The sequence below is a fragment of the Thunnus albacares genome, chromosome 17 (genome assembly GCF_914725855.1).
Source record: "Thunnus albacares chromosome 17, fThuAlb1.1, whole genome shotgun sequence".
Lineage (NCBI taxonomy): Eukaryota > Metazoa > Chordata > Actinopteri > Scombriformes > Scombridae > Thunnus > Thunnus albacares.
The window spans coordinates 28,330,554-28,350,000 of NC_058122.1; the positions used below are offsets into that span (position 1 = coordinate 28,330,554).

At 41.5% G+C, this 19,447-nt stretch overlaps 2 protein-coding genes across 3 annotated transcripts in view; both read left to right on the forward strand.

Moving 5' to 3' along the window:
• Window positions 1-1,821: 1,821 nt before the first annotated feature.
• Window positions 1,822-5,004, forward strand: LOC122967168 (heat shock 70 kDa protein 1-like). Its single transcript, XM_044331667.1, has 2 exons — window positions 1,822-1,868; window positions 2,646-5,004. The coding sequence occupies exon 2, from the start codon at window positions 2,669-2,671 to the stop codon at window positions 4,586-4,588; it is 1,920 nt and encodes a 639-aa protein (XP_044187602.1). The 5' UTR covers window positions 1,822-1,868; window positions 2,646-2,668; the 3' UTR covers window positions 4,589-5,004.
• Window positions 5,005-7,439: 2,435 nt separating this feature from the next.
• sh2b1 (SH2B adaptor protein 1) overlaps window positions 7,440-19,447 on the forward strand; it is a 16,103-nt gene continuing 4,095 nt past the window's right edge. Inside the window, exons 1-8 of one of the 2 annotated variants that reach the window (XM_044330295.1) lie at window positions 7,440-7,627; window positions 10,405-12,550; window positions 14,147-14,248; window positions 14,740-14,831; window positions 14,950-15,032; window positions 15,334-15,489; window positions 16,924-17,135; window positions 18,516-18,690. In XM_044330295.1, coding sequence (XP_044186230.1) covers window positions 10,820-12,550; window positions 14,147-14,248; window positions 14,740-14,831; window positions 14,950-15,032; window positions 15,334-15,489; window positions 16,924-17,135; window positions 18,516-18,690 — 2,551 coding nt within the window. In that variant the 5' untranslated portion in view covers window positions 7,440-7,627; window positions 10,405-10,819. Of the gene's footprint in view, window positions 7,628-10,388; window positions 12,551-14,146; window positions 14,249-14,739; window positions 14,832-14,949; window positions 15,033-15,333; window positions 15,490-16,923; window positions 17,136-18,515; window positions 18,691-19,447 lie in introns of both variants that reach the window. The other variant, XM_044330296.1, reaches the window with a different exon arrangement.

Consider the following 19,447-nt stretch of genomic DNA (forward strand, 5'->3'; position numbering starts at 1 on the left):
GGATATTTGGTAACCATTTTATGAAAGCAGTATCTCAAGACTGGCCATGGTATATTGTGATTATATCATAGTGAAGGGGAAAACTTAGCTGTGATGTAATCTCAACATACCACAGCCAGTGGTGAGATATGGCTAAATCTGCACCTGTAGTGACTGAATGTTGTGATCTCAACAGTGCAGGAGGCAGGTTTCAGAGCAGACAGCACCCTCTGCTGGCCTTTCCTCAACTCCTTGTTTCCTCTTCTCCTTCTCTCAGCTTTATATATTACATATATCACAAATATATGTGTATACAGTATACAAACATATATAGACCCATACTTTTATATCACAGTAGTAGAAGAAGTATTCAAATGACTGATTGATATATTGATATTGATATGACGTCATTAGATTATTAATAATGAAGCATCAGTGTTAGAGCAGCATGTTACTGTTGTAGCTGCTGGAGGTGGAGCTAGTTTACACTACTTTATATACAGTTAGCTAGTTTAGTCCAGTGGTTCCCAAACTAGGGGTCGGCCCCTCCAAAGGGTCAGCAGATAAATCTGAGGGGTCGTGAGATGATTAATGGGAGAGGAAAGAAGAAAAAACAAAGTTCTGATACACAAATCTGTTTTCAGTTTTTGGACTTTTTCTCTAATCTTTGATTTTTGCTGAAATATTGGATCATTTGAACATTTATTGAAATGAAAGCATGTGAGAAGTTTAGAGGGAAAAATCACTATTTGGTGGAGCTGTTAACAACTCATAGACATGTGAAATGTGACCCCGACTACACACTGCTTTATGTAATACAATATTTGCATCCAACCAGAAAGTTCAAATAGTAGAATAAAGTACTGATGAAGCAATATTTACAGGCGAGAATATGTGAGATATATTGTTATATAAACACTAAAATATACAGATAATAAATGTATTGTTATTATTATTATTACTATCGTTATTATTGTTATTATTGCTGTTATTATGCTTCTCCGTGTCTCTCTCCCCTCTCCCTCTTTCAAGCCAACCGGTCGAGGCAGATGGCGCCCACCTAGAGTCCGGTTCTGCTTGAGGTTTCTTCCCGTTAAAGGGGAGATTTTCCTTGCCCCTGTTGCCAAGTGAAGAGTACGGTCCAGACCTGCTCTATGTGGAAAGTGCCCGGAAATAACTTTGTTATGATTGGACGCTGTATAAATAAAATTGAATTGAATTGAAAATTAAAGTAAAAAGAACGAGGCAATATTTACAAACAAGGTACAAGGGATAAAGCATATATAAGTTACATACAGATGAAATGAAATGAATATTACATATGAGAATAAGTGCAGACAATTTGTTTTTCTGTTTGATAAATAACGTGCAAAACAGGTGAGAGGGCGGGCAGTGCGGTCCCGAGGTACACAGTGAAAAAAATGAAAAACTAGTAAAACCAGTCACTTGAATTTAAAATGAAACAAGATAAAAGTAAAAGACAGAGACACATAAAATGTATAAGAGAGAAATAAAAGTTTCTGTCTAGATTTTTCTGGGTTTTTCTCCACTTTCAGGTTGATTCGAGAGACTTCTGGTAAAATCTGCATCAAGCGGTCAGAGTTAGTACAAGATGTTGGTTTCACAATAAGACGAGTGTGTGTTCATTCCCACTTACTACAGCTTGTGTTCATTAGGAGGCATTTTATCTTGAAGTCAGTAACAGGAAGTTCTGCCTTGCATTGATGCTGACTTGACAGTTTGTGTGTGAAACGTCTAGAAACAGCCAGTCGACTTCCTTAGATATAAGAGACAGAAACAGAGACAGAAACAGATCAAACCAGCAGAAGATCCAGAGAGGAAGGAGAAGATCAACCCTCTTCAAAACACACACAACTCAAGGCTTAACTGTAAGTTCACACTTTGTTTCTGATGACAAAAGTAGTTTTATGACAATATTTGATATTTACATTCATTTATACAGTTATGGTGTATAGAAGTTGCAGTATATATGTAGATAAATAGTTTGTATGAGCTTTCCTGAAAAATGTTAATTACATTTCTGTAATTGACTTTGAAGAGAGGCTGTAATAATTATGAGCAACAATTTATAAGATGCCAATTTTGGAAAGATCACTGCTTTCTTGTTGTAGCGACTGTCGTAAGTGATGTAGTATTTTGGAGTATGACATTTTTCATTCAGTAGATGTATTTTATACTTCAACCTCAACAATATTAATAATGACAAATAATTAAATAAGTGGATAAAAGAACAATATATAATAGGAAGAATAAATAATGACCAAACTCCATCTCAAAAACTGTCAATTTAATGCTGCTTTATTCATCAGATTGAACTACAGTTCTGTGACATTCATTTTAAGTATTTAGACTCATCACAAACATTTTTTTAAAATTTCTGCATTACTGCAATCAACGTTAAAGAGAAGCTGTAATTATAGGTGATAATTTATAGGAAGTGATGCAGTATTTTGAAGTACGACATGTTTTATTCAGTAGACCTGACCAGAAAATTACATACCAAGGCAATAGTAAGGAGATTTTGGGATGAACAAAATTTAAACGATCAATTCAGAACTTCATTAATTCAGCTGCTGGCTTAACACTGATATATGTTGTGTTACGTTTCTAACTTCACTTTCTAATTTCAGTCTCTGCATCTTTAGGACACAAATTCAAAACAACCAAGATGTCTGCAGGCAAAGGCGTAGCTATCGGCATTGACCTGGGTACCACCTACTCTTGTGTGGGGGTTTTCCAGCACGGAAAAGTAGAAATCATCGCCAATGACCAGGGCAACAGGACCACCCCCAGCTATGTGGCGTTCACGGACACCGAGAGGCTGATCGGGGATGCAGCCAAGAACCAGGTGGCTTTGAACCCCAGCAACACTGTGTTTGATGCCAAGCGACTGATTGGAAGAAAGTTTGATGAGCCAGTAGTGCAGGCGGACATGAAGCACTGGCCCTTCAAGGTGGTCGGAGATGGAGGGAAGCCCAAAATTCAAGTGGAATACAAAGGGGAGAACAAAACCTTCAACCCTGAGGAGGTCTCCTCCATGGTCCTGGTGAAGATGAAGGAGATTGCTGAGGCCTACCTCGGCCAAACGGTGTCCAACGCAGTCATCACAGTCCCGGCATACTTCAACGACTCACAGCGTCAGGCCACTAAAGACGCAGGCGTCATCGCAGGACTGAATGTCCTGAGGATCATCAACGAGCCCACAGCAGCTGCCATCGCGTACGGTCTGGACAAAGGCAAGTCAGCAGAACGTAACGTCCTGATCTTTGACCTGGGCGGAGGCACCTTTGACGTGTCCATCCTGACAATCGAAGACGGTATCTTTGAGGTCAAAGCCACGGCTGGAGACACTCACTTGGGCGGAGAAGACTTTGACAACCGCATGGTCAACCATTTTGTAGAGGAGTTCAAGAGGAAACACAAGAAGGACATCAGTCATAACAAGAGAGCCTTGAGGAGGCTGCGCACAGCTTGTGAGAGGGCCAAGAGAACCCTGTCCTCCAGCTCCCAGGCCAGCATTGAGATCGACTCTCTGTTTGAAGGTATTGACTTCTACACCTCCATCACCAGGGCTCGTTTTGAGGAGCTGTGCTCTGACCTGTTCAGGGGAACATTAGAGCCGGTGGAGAAAGCCCTGAGGGACGCCAAAATGGACAAAGGACAGATCCATGACATCGTTCTGGTTGGAGGCTCCACCCGAATCCCCAAAATCCAGAAACTCCTGCAGGATTTCTTCAATGGCAGGGAGCTGAACAAGAGCATCAACCCAGACGAGGCGGTGGCTTATGGTGCCGCCGTCCAAGCCGCCATTCTCTCAGGTGATACCTCAGGCAACGTTCAGGACCTGTTGCTGCTGGATGTGGCACCTCTGTCCCTGGGTATTGAGACAGCTGGAGGAGTCATGACATCCCTGATTAAACGTAACACCACCATCCCTGCTAAACAAACCCAGACTTTCACCACCTACTCTGACAACCAGCCCGGGGTCCTCATCCAGGTCTACGAAGGGGAGAGAGCCATGACCAAAGACAACAATCTGCTGGGCAAGTTTGAGCTGACAGGACTCCCACCTGCTCCTCGAGGGGTCCCACAGATCGAGGTCACCTTTGACATTGATGCCAACGGCATTTTGAACGTGTCGGCGGTGGACAAAAGCACCGGCAAAGAGAACAAGATCACCATCACCAACGACAAGGGCCGACTGAGCAAAGAAGAGATCGAGAGGATGGTGCAGGACGGTGAAAAATACAAAGCTGAGGATGAGCTTCAGAGGGACAGAATCACTGCGAAGAACTCGTTGGAGTCCTACGCCTTCAACATGAAGAGCAGTGTGCAGGACGAGAACATAAAGGGCAAAATCAGCGAGGAGGACCAGAAGAAGGTGATTGAGAAGTGTGACGAGACCATCAGCTGGCTGGAGAACAACCAGCTGGCTGATAAAGAGGAGTACCAACACCAGCAGAAAGAGCTGGAGAAAGTGTGTAACCCCGTCATCAGCAAGTTGTATCAGGGAGCAATGCCTGCAGGCAGCTGTGGACAGCAGGCACGAGCTGGCTCCCAGGGGCCCACCATTGAGGAAGTGGACTAAAGTGGCCTTTAATATGGACTCTATGATCACTGGAACTGTTTAAAATACAACTGTAACTATATGCTTTATGTTCACAAGTTTGGGCTTTATTTTATATATGATATAAGATCCTAAATGTTTATATATTTTCAATGTAAGTATATACATTTAATCTCTGCATTATGAAACAACAATTCAATAGCACTTTTATTACAATATGTTTTTGTCCATATCATATTTGCAATGTTGTAAAGATCCTGAAATTGTAAATATATTTTTCTAGATGTTGCAATAAAAATATAAACCTTACAATTTTATTTTACTGTTTTCAATCTAATACATACTTAGATGTTACAAACTTCCAGAGACTTCATGTATTCATGTAAATTTGATAGTCTTTCAGTTGAAGTAATAAAGACACAGAATCATGAGGAAAATCTTTTAAAATGATCTACATTTATTCATCATCACCTGGCAGTCAGAGCTCCTCATGGATCAAAAATCTAAGTAAATGCTCCTAAAATGTGAGAACACTGTTTTTCACTGGTCTATGTTGTTCTTTAGTCGTATATTTTTTGACATGTAGCAGCAAGGCTCTATGGATGGTGATGTCTGTCTCTCTGTCAGTCCACCACTTTGGTCCAAATGGAAATATCTCAACAATTATTAAACTGATTTCTACTTTTACATTTACATTTTTCTTTTAGCAGATGCTTTTATCCAAAGTGACATACATCTGAAACTGATACAACACAAGCAGGGATCTAGTCAGGAGACAACCATACGAGTAAGTGCCATAAAGCTTAAGATAGAGTCCGACAGGACGTAGATACCAACAGGCAGTGCAACAAGGCAATGCATAGATTGCATAGAGGCAGGTTTTTTTTTCCTCTCTACCTCCAGTCCATCAAGTGCAGAGGTGTTTGCGAAAGAGATTTAGAGGGACTCTGCAGATCGAACACAGTTAGGTAACTCGTTCCACCACCAAGGAACTACAAAGGAGAAGAGTCAAGCTGGCAACTTAGGGCCCTGTTGTGATGGTGGTACCAGGCGCCTTTCGTTGGCAGAGCATAGTGAGCGAGAGTGAGTGTAGACTTGAATGATGGAGTTCAGGTAGGCAGGAGCCATTTTAGTTGCTGATATGTAAGCAAATTTTCTATTAAATTTTGTACAAATATTTATCTTCCTTAGAGGATGAATCCTACTAACTTTGGTGATCCTCTAACTTTTCCTTTAGACCTACCAAAAATAAAACAGTTACTGCTGTTGAACCGTTTTCATTACAGTCATTATCAAAGGTAACTCTCTTTAAGAAAAGGTTAAAGAAGTCCTATTCATGTGGACACACAACTGTTGTTTTAAGACACACTTGAAAAATTGAGAACCTGTGCTTTAAGGTTGAATGAGGATTCAAAATAAGCCCAGTTGGTGATCCAGTTTGAGCTCTGGGAACATGAGACTTAACAACCATTTAATTAATCAATTTCAAGATCATGAATTACAGTCCCTTGATGAGTCCACATAGCCTATAATATGCAATTCAGATGTAAAGAATTACAGTAGATGAATCAGACTTCGAGGTTGACTGAACTGGGATCCATCAGGATGGAGTAGTGTCAAAGTCTCAGTGATGCACATTGGAAGAAGTACTCAGATCCTTTACTGAAGTAAAAGTACCAATATAGTGATGTAAAAATACTCCATTAGAAGTAAAAGCCCTCCATGAAAAATCCCACTACAGTAAAAGTACATGAGTATTATGAGTGTGATGTAGTTAAAGTATTGCTGTAAGAGTACATAAGTATTATGAGCTTGATGTAGTTAAAGTATTGCAGTAAAACTACATAAGTAGTATGAGCTTGATGTAGTTAAAGTATTGCAGTAAAAGTACATAAGTATTATGAGCTTGATGTAGTTAAAGTATTGCAGTAAAAGTAGTGGTTTGGTCCCTCTGACTGATATATTATTATATATGACATCATTAGATTATTAATAGTGAAGCATCAGTGTTAGAGCAGCATGTTACTGTTGTAGCTGCTGGAGGTGGAGCTAGTTTACACTACTTTATATACAGTTAGCTAGTTTAGTCCAATGGTTCCCAACCCAGGGGTCGGGCCCCTCCAAAGGGTCAGCAGATAAATCTGAGGGGTGGTGAGATGATTAATGGGAGAGGAAAGAAGAAAAAACAAAGTTCTGATACACAAATCTGTTTTCAGTTTTTGGACTTTTTCTCTAATCTTTTAACATTTATTGAAATGAAAGCATGTGAGAAGTTTAGAGGGAAAAATCACTATTTGGTGGAGCTGTTAACAACTCATAGACATGTGAAATGTGACCCCGACTACACACTGCTTTTTGTAAGACGTCAAAAGCCAAAAAGGTTGGAAACCACTGGTTTCATCTTTAACAATGTGTTGTATTTTAAAAGCTTGTTATATTATCCATTCTGTCAAATCTGCATCTGAAAAGTAACTAAAGCTGTCAAATAAATGTAGTGGAGTAGAAAGTACAATATTTCCCTCTGAAATGTAGTGGAGTGGAAGTATAAAGTGGCATCACATGGAAATACTCAAGGAAATACAAGTACCTCAAAATTGTAGCCTACTTAAGTAGGCTACAGTAGACCTAACTTGAGTAAATGTAGCCTACTTTCCACCACTAGTGATGGACCCAGTCCCAGACTGGATTATTTGTTTGTTTGTCTGTTTGTGTGTTTGTTTGAAGGGCTGGAGGGTGGAAGCAGGACTCGACGGTCCCTCACCACTTCTCTGTCCGTTCATTGTCACAAGTTAGTGAAGCGGCTCATTTATTGACATCCAGCGGTTTTAACGGCAGCTGTCAAGAACGAGCGTTGCACTCGCCGACCTGCCAATTCTCGCGAGAACCGGGACAGTGCGCGAGAAGAACGGGTCCAGGCAAGGCATAGCAATGTTCATATTTAGCAACAACAACAACCTTTACGAACATAATTATCCCGCTGTGTAGGCTGGAGGAGTGCTGAATTATTGGCCTGTTCCACCCACAAAGACACGGATGAAAACACCGGACTGTGACGTACAGGTAGAGAAAACACAGCGACTTGTTTTGAGGCAATATTGATAGCTAGCGAGCTGGTTTATTAATAGCTAGTTAGCTGGCTAACGGTTAGCTTAGCTCGCAAAGAATCTTTTCGTGATGATTTAATATTTGGTAATTTAGGCGACAGGTTGCAGCAGCCAGCACAAAATAAGATGCATATAGCTAACATCTACAACTTTAAGGTGTTAATTAGTGCCAGATAGGAAAGGAAGTTAACGTTAGATAGCTATTGTTAGCGAGCTAACGTTACACGTCTTTAAAGAAAGCTGAATGAGCAAATCACACATTGCTGGCTGGTTAACGTTAGCATGCAAGCGACTGATATACTCATCTCTCTCAGCGTTTCACTGTATAATACTTGTGGTTATCAATCGTTAATAATTGTCGTTGTGAGTTTATTTGTATGACATGCAAAGACAGACTACAGTAGCTTGTCACATGCCACATTTGATTATTACTGACATAACAAATAACAACAGATTGATGTAAAGCAGAGAAACATCTGGTCATTTAAGCAGCTGTTTAACGCAGATAAACATTTCATCCTCTAAATCTCAGTGGTGGAAAATAACTAAGGACATATACTCTTAAGTACAATTTTGAGGTACTTGTACTCTACTTGAGTATTTCCATGTGATGCTACTTTATACTTCCACTCAACTAGCTTTCAGAGGGAAATATTGTACTTTCTACTCCACTACATTTATTTGACAGCTTTAGTTACTTTTCAGATGCAGATTTGACAGAATGGATAATATAACAAGCTTTTAAAATACAACACATTGTTAAAGATGAAACCAGTGGTTTCCAACCTTTTTGGCTTTTGACGTCTTACAAAAAGCAGTGTGTAGTCGGGGTCACATTTCACATGTCTATGAGTTGTTAACAGCTCCACCAAATAGTGATTTTTCCCTCTAAACTTCTCACATGCTTTCATTTCAATAAATGTTAAAAGATTAGAGAAAAAGTCCAAAAACTGAAAACAGATTTGTGTATCAGAACTTTGTTTTTTCTTCTTTCCTCTCCCATTAATCATCTCACCACCCCTCAGATTTATCTGCTGACCCTTTGGAGGGGCCCGACCCCTAGGTTGGGAACCACTGGACTAAACTAGCTAACTGTATATAAAGTAGTGTAAACTAGCTCCACCTCCAGCAGCTACAACAGTAACATGCTGCTCTAACACTGATGCTTCACTATTAATAATCTAATGATGTCATATATAATAATATATCAGTCAGAGGGACCAAACCACTACTTTTACTGCAATACTTTAACTACATCAAGCTCATAATACTTATGTACTTTTACTGCAATACTTTAACTACATCAAGCTCATAATACTTATGTACTTTTACTGCAGTAGGATTTTTCATGCAGGACTTTTATTTGTAATAAAGTAATTTTACATTGTTGTATTTACTTGAGTAAAGGATGTGAGTATTTCTTCCACCACTGTTTTAATCCAAATGTGTGATAATGCAGGTTTCCTCTCTGGAGATGAATTTGTTTGTGTGCAGTTTTCTGTGGTGGAAGGTAGAAGTGTGTTCAGATCCTAAAAAGTAAAAACACAAAAATATGAAAATACTAAATTTCAAGTAAAAGTCCTGCATTGAAAATCTTACGGCATGAGCGTGTACTTTGAGTACAGAAATACAAATCAATAGTAAAAGTACTGTTAATGCAGCAGAATGACCCCTGTGAGTATTTTACTATTACACATGAGGTTATTGGAGAATTATCACCAATGCATAAACATGTAAGAAACATTTTAATGTTGTAGCTGGTGGAGTTGGAGATGAATGAATAATAATGCTTGATATTTTAAAAAATGAATCATATGTTTTGTTTGTATGATGTTAGTCTGCAACATAACTACAGCTGTCAAATAAATATAGTAGAGTAGAAAGTACAGTTGCTTCCTCTGAAATGAAGCAGAGTAGAAGTATGAAGTATTATAAAGTACAAGTACTGTAAATGTTTTCATGGATGTTTCCACCAGTTTTGATTCAGACACTCAAGAATTTAGGAACAGTTTTGTTTTATTACTTTCTTACCTTTTGAGCTGCATATCAAGCTAATAACAGATCTGCTTTTTTTTTTCATGTAACATGACGTCCAGGTTGATCAGTTATGGACGTCAGAATCTTTGTACACAAACTCTCATAACACCCAAAAGTTATAATTCAGTTTTGATCATATTACACTTGTCCTGATGTCTTCACAATACAAGACAGAGTGTATTTTAAAAAAACCCTCCTTCTGAGCTTCATAAAGCTTTTGAATTGACTGGCTACATGTCCAGTTTTAATACTCAATCATGTCCTTTATGTTGCTGCTCAAAGATGAATTTAAAAAATCTACACCGAGCTAAATGCGGCTTCAGGAGGAAGGCTCTGTTGGGATATTCAAATTATTCGTACTCTTAATTCTGTCGTCGTCGTGTTAAATTTCTTAACCTCAATCCTGTTGTATTAACATTCTTACCCGTATGTTTGGGATTCTGTGTCTATATACATGTACGTTCACTCACTGGACACTTTATTAGAAACACCTGTTCAATCTAAAGTAAACCGATGCCACATCATAAATTGAAATCTACTTTTATGAAGATTATAAATGTTCAGCTTTTGTTGACATTGTGAGAAAAGCTAACCGATGAATGATAATAATAACGACTGCAGCTGTAACATGTGTAGTATAAATGATGTGTGATGTACACTATAAATAAATGAAGTTGCAGTTTGTTGTTGTTACAGGATGTGGCCGCGCTCCTCTGGATGTTTGACAGACGGTGAAGAAGGAGCAGACCTCGCAAATCTCACACATCTAACCTCCTCTACCCTTCCATTTACTGGATGTCTGAAACCTGTATTTTCTTGTTGAAATGATAAAGTATTTAATTTCACAAAATAATGTAGCGATAAGCTTAGCCTCAGAGATATTTGACCTCTATTAAAGCCCATCATGCGTGGGTCCGGAGCGTTGTCTTTTTAACTCTTAGGTTTTTTTTTCGATGGCGCCGAGCACAACACTTAAGTTCACACCCATTTGTAAATGATTAGACCAATGTGCCGTGTTTGCCCCCAGTCAGTTACCCCAGCTGTGCAATCACTTCAGCTTTCTGTTGTATGTTTGAAGTGATTTGATAGAACCATCAAGCCAATCAGGAGAATGAACGGCTCTCTTTTAACCCCACCCAGCCCGCGGGCGGCAAACTCCTCACCTTTACCTCCCTCGCCCTCCCCGTCACCCTCCCCGCCGTCTCCCTCTCTGCTGCCCCTCTCCCCCCGGCCGCCCCCTCTCCCACCACTGGTGAGCCCCCCTCCCCAGGCTCACCCGTCCTCCCTGTCGGACACCCCCACGCCGTCCCCCTCGCCTTGCCTGAGCTGGACCGAATTCTGTGAGCTCCACGCGCGTGTCGCAGCCGGTGACTTTGCACGCCACTTTCGGGCTTTCCTCCTGGAGAACCCCCACTACTCCCCGGATTCAGCAGCCGCCTTCTGCCGTCGCTTCACTGACCGCTTTGTTCGTCACTTCCAGAGCGAGCTGGAGGGGGCGCTCCCTCCGAGCTGTGCTTCTGGGAGGGAGGAGATGGTGAGCTGGGCTCCCCAGTCAGATGCTACTTCCCTGGAAGAGGAAGCGGTCTCACCCCTGTCGGCGTCCGGGGGTGCTGTCCTCCCGTGTCCCCCGGCCAACGCGACGCGGGGCTTATCCAAGCCCGCGCCGACGCGGCTCGTGCTGGAGAACCGCAGCGGGGACAGGTTTCAAGATTCTTACGCCCACAGCCAAGTCCTACCTCCATCTTCATCGTCGTCGTGTTGCTCCTCGGTGGGAGGGAATAACGGCAGGCGCGAGGAGAGGGGCGCCATGATGATGATCATGACCCCTGGGAACGGGGGAGCACCGGTCGAGGAAGAGGAGGACAGCTGGCTCGGGGTAGCGTCTGTGGGGGAAGACGTTGAGCCAGACGAGCGGGATGCTGAGTCCACAGAGGTCGACAGTGCAGACCCCTCCCACACTCCTCAGATTCCACCTTCCTCTGTCACTCCTCCGCCCGGCTCCAAAGGTAACAGCACACCCAACTCCTCCAAAAACAAACTGAAGAAGCGCTTCTCGCTGCGGAGTGTGGGTCGTAGTGTTCGGGGGAGTGTCAGAGGAATCCTGCACTGGCGAAGCTCCTCCAGCGACTCGGCCCAGAGCCAGCTGCCCTCCAGCTACAGCTACACGATGGGTGTGCAGGACGCCGCCCTGGTGTCGACCTCCAAGAGGAACTCTGGTACACAGCCTCCTACACCCACCTCGTCCATGCCCGTCTCTCTGTCCATGCCCCTCTCCCTCCCCCACTCCTCCTCCTCCTCTCTGCCCCCCTCATCTTCAAGCAGCGCCACCTCTCTGTCTCTTTCGGAAGCCGCTCGGGATCGGCGGCGGAGCAACGGCGAAGGCGGCGAGAAGGAGAAGTGGAGCCATCGTCTGGAGAAACTCAGACTGTCACGATCCCCTCCTCCTGTCCTCACCCCGACCGCCGCCGGCTCTCACTCCGCCTCCTCCACGCTGCCTCCGAGCAGCGCGGCCGCCGCCGCCATGGGACCTCCGAGGAAGGTGGGCCGGCTGGTGCGGGAGGGCGGGGTGAGCGTCAGCTCATCCAACGACGAGTTAGGCGGGAGCCACGGATTTTCCGGCTTCTCGTTCGGTCTACTGCATCACGGTACAGACAACAACAACGCTGCCTCAGCTTCATCTGCCGCAGCCCAGGCGGGTCCGGCGCAGCCTCTGGCGAGCGGCGGGAACGTGCCCTGGAGAGGAGGACGCTGGCATAAATGTCGTCTGGTCCTCAGAGAGCGGGACAGAGAAGGCGGCGAGCGGGGAGAGGAGTACTACCTGGAATTCTTCATTCCACCCAAAGTAAGTGTTTCCCTCCTGTGAAGCAGATGGCGGTTAACATAACATTAAAGGGTTAAAACATTTAGTCAATGAATCAAATATTCTCTGATTGTTGCTTCTCCAGTGTGACGATTTGTAGAATTAATGTCTTGAAGGCCTCGAGCTGGAAATGTTTCACTTCTGTCTGATATTTATGTTTTATCACTCGGTATATTTTGAATGTAAAGACACCGAAAATGATTTGATTTTAAATGTATGAAATAATTTTAATGGGAATGTTTTCAATTCACATTATTATTATTATTGTACATTTTACTATGTTTATGATTTTACATATTTTATAAACTCTCTAAAATCTCATAAAAACAAAAAAAGATTTTATACACAGTTAAGTTTTGTAAGAACATTTTTGAAAACACTGTTTTACTGATTGTTGGTCGGACAAAATAAGATATGATGACGTCTCATCGGGCTCTCGGAAATGGAAGGTGTTTTTTAAATATAATTTATATTAAAAGGAATTATAATCATTGTAATGTATGTAACTGTCAGATGATAGTCGTTACAGCTATAAGAGTATTTTATGTTTAATGACTGAAGTATAAGATTTACTGTTCAGGTGGTTCATTTACCAGCTGCTGTAATGATGGATGTTACGTCTTGTTAACAGACATAAAGTTAAGTAGTAAAGAGTTCTGACGATTAATTGATTGCTTGATCGAAAGAAAACTAATCTGCAGCTATTTTGATAATTGATTATTTCATTTTTCAAGCAAAAATACTAAAAAAGTCTTTGGTTCATTTACTGTGTTTCCTTGTTTTATGTGACATTAAATGGAACATCTTCAGTGTTTGGACTGTTGTTCACACCCAGCATGATAACTATAAATATATATATCGTTTTAATAAGTCATACTAATGCGAGCGGACGGCGGAGTCCTCAGCGCAGCTATAACGACAACAACAACGACGGTGACGAATGATACGTTTGGATCACTTTCAGAGTGATTTGATGAACGATGCAAACACCTGACAGCCAATCAGAATCCATCCTCTAAACCAATACGGCACGACACAATCTCCATCTAGCCCGACGTCTCCAGTAAAACCTCAAAAACCTGCACATTTCATCTTAATTCTGTAAACTAACTGATGACTTTATTTATTTATATTTATTTATTTTAATGCGGTTTTTCTCACCATTGACGCACTGTCAACGACACCCAGAGGTGATTTCTTTAGATAAGTTTGTATAACGTTAGAAAACAACAAAGTTAGCGACTCTTTTAGGCTTCAGATCTGTGCTCGTAACGTGTTTTTCCTGCCACAGCGCAGTAAAAGCTGCTCGTCTGTGCGTTTCAGCGTCTGCTACCGTCGGTCTGTAAACGCTGAGACATCACAGCAGCTAGTGCCTTTCTCTGTGCAACGTACAGCAGTAACAAGTCATCAATATCCATTTCCCCGAGCTGCCCACACAAGCTAGAACATGCAGCGCGTGCTCGGCGCCGCTGTTTACACAACGTCATCGTTCATAAGACCTATAATGAAAGTATGTGTTAGTTAGTGTACAGCAGTGGAGAAACATCAGTTATTGATCTGCTCCGTGTGTCTCTCCAGTCGTCAAAGCCTCGGCTGACTGTCCCCTGCTGCTCTATCGTGGACGTGAGGAGCACCACGGCGCTGGAGGTCCCCGATAAGGAGAACACCTTCCTGCTGCAGGTAACCGATCACTCTCTCATCTTTACTTTACTCACTAGTGTCTGCGTTCACACTGAGCGTCCTGCGGTGGTTTATTCCTTTAACTGGTAATGTGAATCTCAGTAGAGCTGAAACCATCAGTGGATTAGACAGAAAATTCATCTTATTTTAATAACCAATTAATCATTTATGTCACTTTTAAGCAAAAATGTTGAACATTCTGTTTTTGTCTTCATTTTGTATCATTATAAATTTAATATCTTTGTGTTTTGTTTGGGCTCTGACAAATTACATTCAGCCTTTTTCACAGTTTTCCGTCATTTTGAAGATGAAACCAGCAGATTAACTGCTGATGAAGATAATCGTCAGTTTCAGCCCTAAATAGTCGTAGTTAGTAGTTGAAAGACCTGACAAACAATCTGTTGTGTGAAGTCGTACTCGGACTATAAGCAAACGTTTGTGTAGTTTCTACTCTGAAGCTTCGTCCTCTGTCTGTCTTGTTGTCCCGTCAGGTGGAAGGGTCGGCGCAGTACGTGATCGAAACACGCGACGCTGTTCAGATGAGAGCCTGGCTGAGCGACATCAGGAACGGCATCTGTCTCAGGTAACATACGGAGGCGTTGTAGCTGCTCTAAAAGGATCTCCAGCAGGTCTCCTGTCTGTCTGTCTGTCTGTCTGTTAGTGTGTTTGAGGGTTTTAAACCACCCGTCTGTCCCCCACAGTGAGCAGGAAGATGCTGAAGGTGTGTGCGTGGGGCCGTTAGACATCAGCGGGACGCCTGAGATCGTCGACCGTCTTTCACAAGGTTCGTATGTGACGCTGTGAGCTTTACAGCACATTGCAGTAGGTCTGCAGTGATTTAACAGTCGACTGATTAATTATTGGAGCGTCCTGGCTGTGTGATTGCAGTGTCCCCTCTCCCCTCATTTCCTGTCTCTCTCTACTGCAAAACACCCCGAAAATACCATGAAAATCCAAGCAGATGTCTTGGTAATCTGGCCAGTCAGGACATCTTGCTGTGGACCTAAAAAGTTGTTGGTTTCATAATTCCTGGAACGTATTTATAACTTATAACTCTTCTCTCTGGTGCTTTTTGGTCGTCTCAGTGTGTTACGGAGGTATCGGAGGCTCCTCACCTCTGATGGATCCTCTCCCACCAGAGTTGCCACCTCGAGCCCCGCTGGACGAACCGGATGGCCGGGTTCTCGGGGGAGGCGGGGCTAGTCTGGGCACACCGTTCGCTGAGACGCCAGACGCCACAGGTGAACACTTGTCACGTTTTTTTATTTATTTATTTATTTATTTTTTTAAAGAAGACATATTCCTGAAGACACGTTTTATTATTCCTCGTCTCATTTTCCCTGCAGCAGACCTCTACTATCATCACAGTCTTTTTGATCCTCACGCTGTCCCGTTTTTTAAATATTTATAATTCTTACATGTCGTAGTATCTGACGACATGTTTCTGATGAGATGAAGTTTATATAATTTTACATTTTGAGCAGCAGTTATGTAGATTTTTGTTCCTTTATATATTTCTTCAACCAAGAATGACCCATATTTACCTTTTTTATGATGAACAAACAGCATTGTGCAGGTGGATTAGGGTGGAAATAAGGGAGAGCCCAGATTAACATGTACCCATACAAATATATTGTATTGTTTTAGACAAAGACAGAGAGCAGAAAATGTGACGTCCATCTCTGTTTCACGACCAAAAGCAGAACGAGAAGCAAGAAAACGAAGATGTGTGTTTTGTAAAATACGTTGAAAATGTTTATTAATTAAGAAACATGAGACCATATGTTTGTTTTATTAAAACCTTTTAAATAGAATTTAATTCCCCATATTTAGCATTTATTAGCAATATATGACAATTGAATAACTGGTTTATATAAACACTGTCATGTATTTCTAAGCAGATATAAGAACATTTATTCTAACTTCTCTTATGGAGACATATTTTATACTAATACAAGTGTGTTTTACTACGTTGTCATTTGATGAATACATTAATAAACACTTATATCTGTTGACAGCTACATGTATAGTGTTATAAACCATTTATTAACTCTTTAATATTGATTATTGATGCTAAACGGGGGAATCGTTGTCACCTGATAATTGTTCTGATGTTTCTTGGTGTTTTAATTTGTTATGACACATATCAAGCTTCCAAAAACTAGAGTGAAACATATTTTTTTCCCCCCAAAAAAACCATAACTGATGCAGTAGAGGATTATTGACAATTGATTATTCTTATTCAAATATATAAAAAACATGACTGCATCAAAACTGCAAAAAAAAAACAATTTCCATCGTGATTTTATATCTGAGATTATTTAAGTGATTTGAACCCAGTTAGCAAAACCTCTGATCTGCTGATACACACTGTAAAAGTCTTCCAGTCTTTGTTTAGTCTTTTCTGTTTTTATTGACGATGTTTCGCTTTGATAATTCTACATTTACCACGTTTTCACCTCCAGCATCTCATACGATGCAGTATAGTTGTGAGCAGTTGTGATATTTATCCAACTTAAAGCACATTGAAATGTGTTTATATACATACAGACTGCAAAAAAAACCCCAAAAACATCAACAATGAGTTCACAGACACTAATATGTCATTTACCACCTTTTTAAAACTGTAAAGCATTAAAGCATCGTTCGTACCTCTCGCCCGTCCCTTCCCACAGGGTCCTTCCTGTTCTCAGAGGTGACGTCCGCTGAGACGGTGGAGCACCCGCTCAGCGAGTGCCAGTGGTTTCACGGCACCTTGTCACGCCTCAAAGCTGCTCAGCTGGTGTTGGCCGGAGGCCCGGCGAGTCACGGCGTCTTCCTGGTTCGCCAGAGCGAGACACGGCGCGGAGAGTACGTCCTCACCTTTAACTTCCAGGGCAAGGCCAAGGTGAGTCTGGGAGTCGACGTTAATATTCAGTATTTTTCAACCTGGACCTTATTTGACCACGTGACTAATGGGGATTAATGGGTCCAGTATTGAAACGGGCTGCTATGTAATCCAGTAAACAGCCATCAATATATGTCCACTAACAGTGCTTGTTTTTCCCACCAACAGGCTCAGATTGTTATTATAAGTGTCTGACAACATTATGGAAAGCACCGAGAATACAGAGAATAAAATGTGATTCTTTACTTTTCGCTTGAACCAGTCAGTTGGTCTCGTATTAAGGAGACGAGTCTTCCTGAAATCCCGTGAGAGGTGACACAGAGTCGGACTACAGAAAGTTTAGCTCAGCGTTTATCTAAAAAGATTTTTCAAAGTCATGCCTGAATATTTAGCTGATTTCTACAACAACTCAACTCTCACGAGACTTCAGAACGAGACTTCTCCCTAAGCGAGACTTGGTGAGACACAATAACAAACAGACAGGTTCAAGGATCACATAGCAGCTCGTCCCCATCAGTCACTTAGACACAAAAAAGATGGAAAATAAGCTTCAGGTTGAAAAATACCAAAGTTTCCCTTTAAGAAAAAGACAAGTTCTGTTTATATTTAGTGTTTCTCACCTAAATGTATTGCGTGTATCCTCGAGGTCTAGCAAACGTGTAGCTAGCAGTCTTTGTCTTCCTGTCTTTGATGATGCGTTTCTTTACTGCTGCCAGCCGTCAATCAGTGGAACAGTGACTGAGTATCACCTCATCCTCATGTACACAACAAAACAAACGTTGCTCAGTAGCGTCACTAGTGGTCAGAAACTCCACAGGAAACCTTTAACAGATGGAAGATTTTATAGTTAATTTTACAGACTGACTGTTGATAAGGAGAAAATGGAATCTGATAACTGGTGGACAGTATTCCCAGTTCTTTATTCCAGTTTTTAATTAAAGGATGGCAAATATCTGGCAGTTAGTTTATCTGTCAGGTTAAAGGATAATTGTGATTTTATTTGCAATTGAAGGTGCTTGCACACTGTGAGCGGCTGCTGTATTTTGTATTTTAAATCAGTGGCAGCAGGGCGCAACGCCATCGCCACGGCAACCATTGATGCTACCAGCCTGTACAGCGCAGGCTGCTGCTTATCCACCCGTTATAATCTCATCACGCTGCTCAACAGAGCAGATTGTGACTTAAAATAGAAGAAATTGTTAGAAATACAACTACTAGTGTGATAAATGTTGTTTATTGTCTGAAACCGGACATTTAAACGCCATTTCTCCTCGTCGATCTGTCCGATCTCTGCTACCGAAGACGTAGCCTACTTATATCACTCAGGTTGACCTTTGACTGTCGAGTCCCGGTCTGACTCTTGTTTTTTCTTCCCATCAGCACCTCCGTCTGTCCCTGAACGAGGACGGTCAGTGCCGAGTGCAGCACCTTTGGTTCCAGTCCATCTTTGACATGTTGGAGCACTTCCGGGTGCATCCGATCCCGCTGGAGTCCGGCGGAGCCTCAGACGTCACGCTCATCAGCTTCGTGGGTGCCACCGCTGTTCGCCAGCCAGGTACGAGCGAGCCCAACACTTGACATGTAAGACGGCGTAGAAAATACAAAACAAGCAACACTGAGCATAAAGCAAACATGGACACAATTAGGTTACCAAAAATGAATATTCAGCCCTGTTTTAGTTGAATCAAGTCGAAACACTTCACTTTAAGTCCCTTTATTTTTCACGTTTAAGTAGTATACAATATAAACAGGTCATAAATGGTTCATAACACACTATAATGTAGTTGTAACCAGATATAAGTGTTTACTAATGTATTCATCAGCAACTATGCTGCTTTATAAACAGATAATAAATGACAATATAAGTTAACAAAAGAACAAATACTGTACATTAATAAACACTTAAAATGTTCATATATCTAATGTAGTATAACTATATCGTAGTGTGTTATGAACCATTTATTAACAGTTAAAGTGTTACTGAAACCTCACAGACAGGTTCTGGCTGCCTGTTGGGACCTGGATTGGCCAATAAATGAGAAAAATGTCTAATTGTGCCTTTTTTTTGTTTGTTGTTGTGGAGCAATATTACAGTTGCAATTTTTAAATTGTGATTATTGTCTGTAAATTAAACCACACTGGTGTATTTGTGGTCATTTTAAACAAACATAAACACACATTTATATTATTTCTACATGCATAGAATCAGGTCAAATAACGCAGGTTAACAAGTAAACTTGGCCAGTTTTTCTATGGAAAACTAGTCAGTTTAACCCACATTTATTAAGATATTATATTGATGGTACAGATAA

Excerpts from the sequence above, each read along its gene's own strand:
- LOC122967168 (XM_044331667.1), top strand. The coding sequence starts at position 2,669 with ATGTCTGCAGGCAAAGGCGTAGCTATCGGCATTGACCTGGGTACCACC.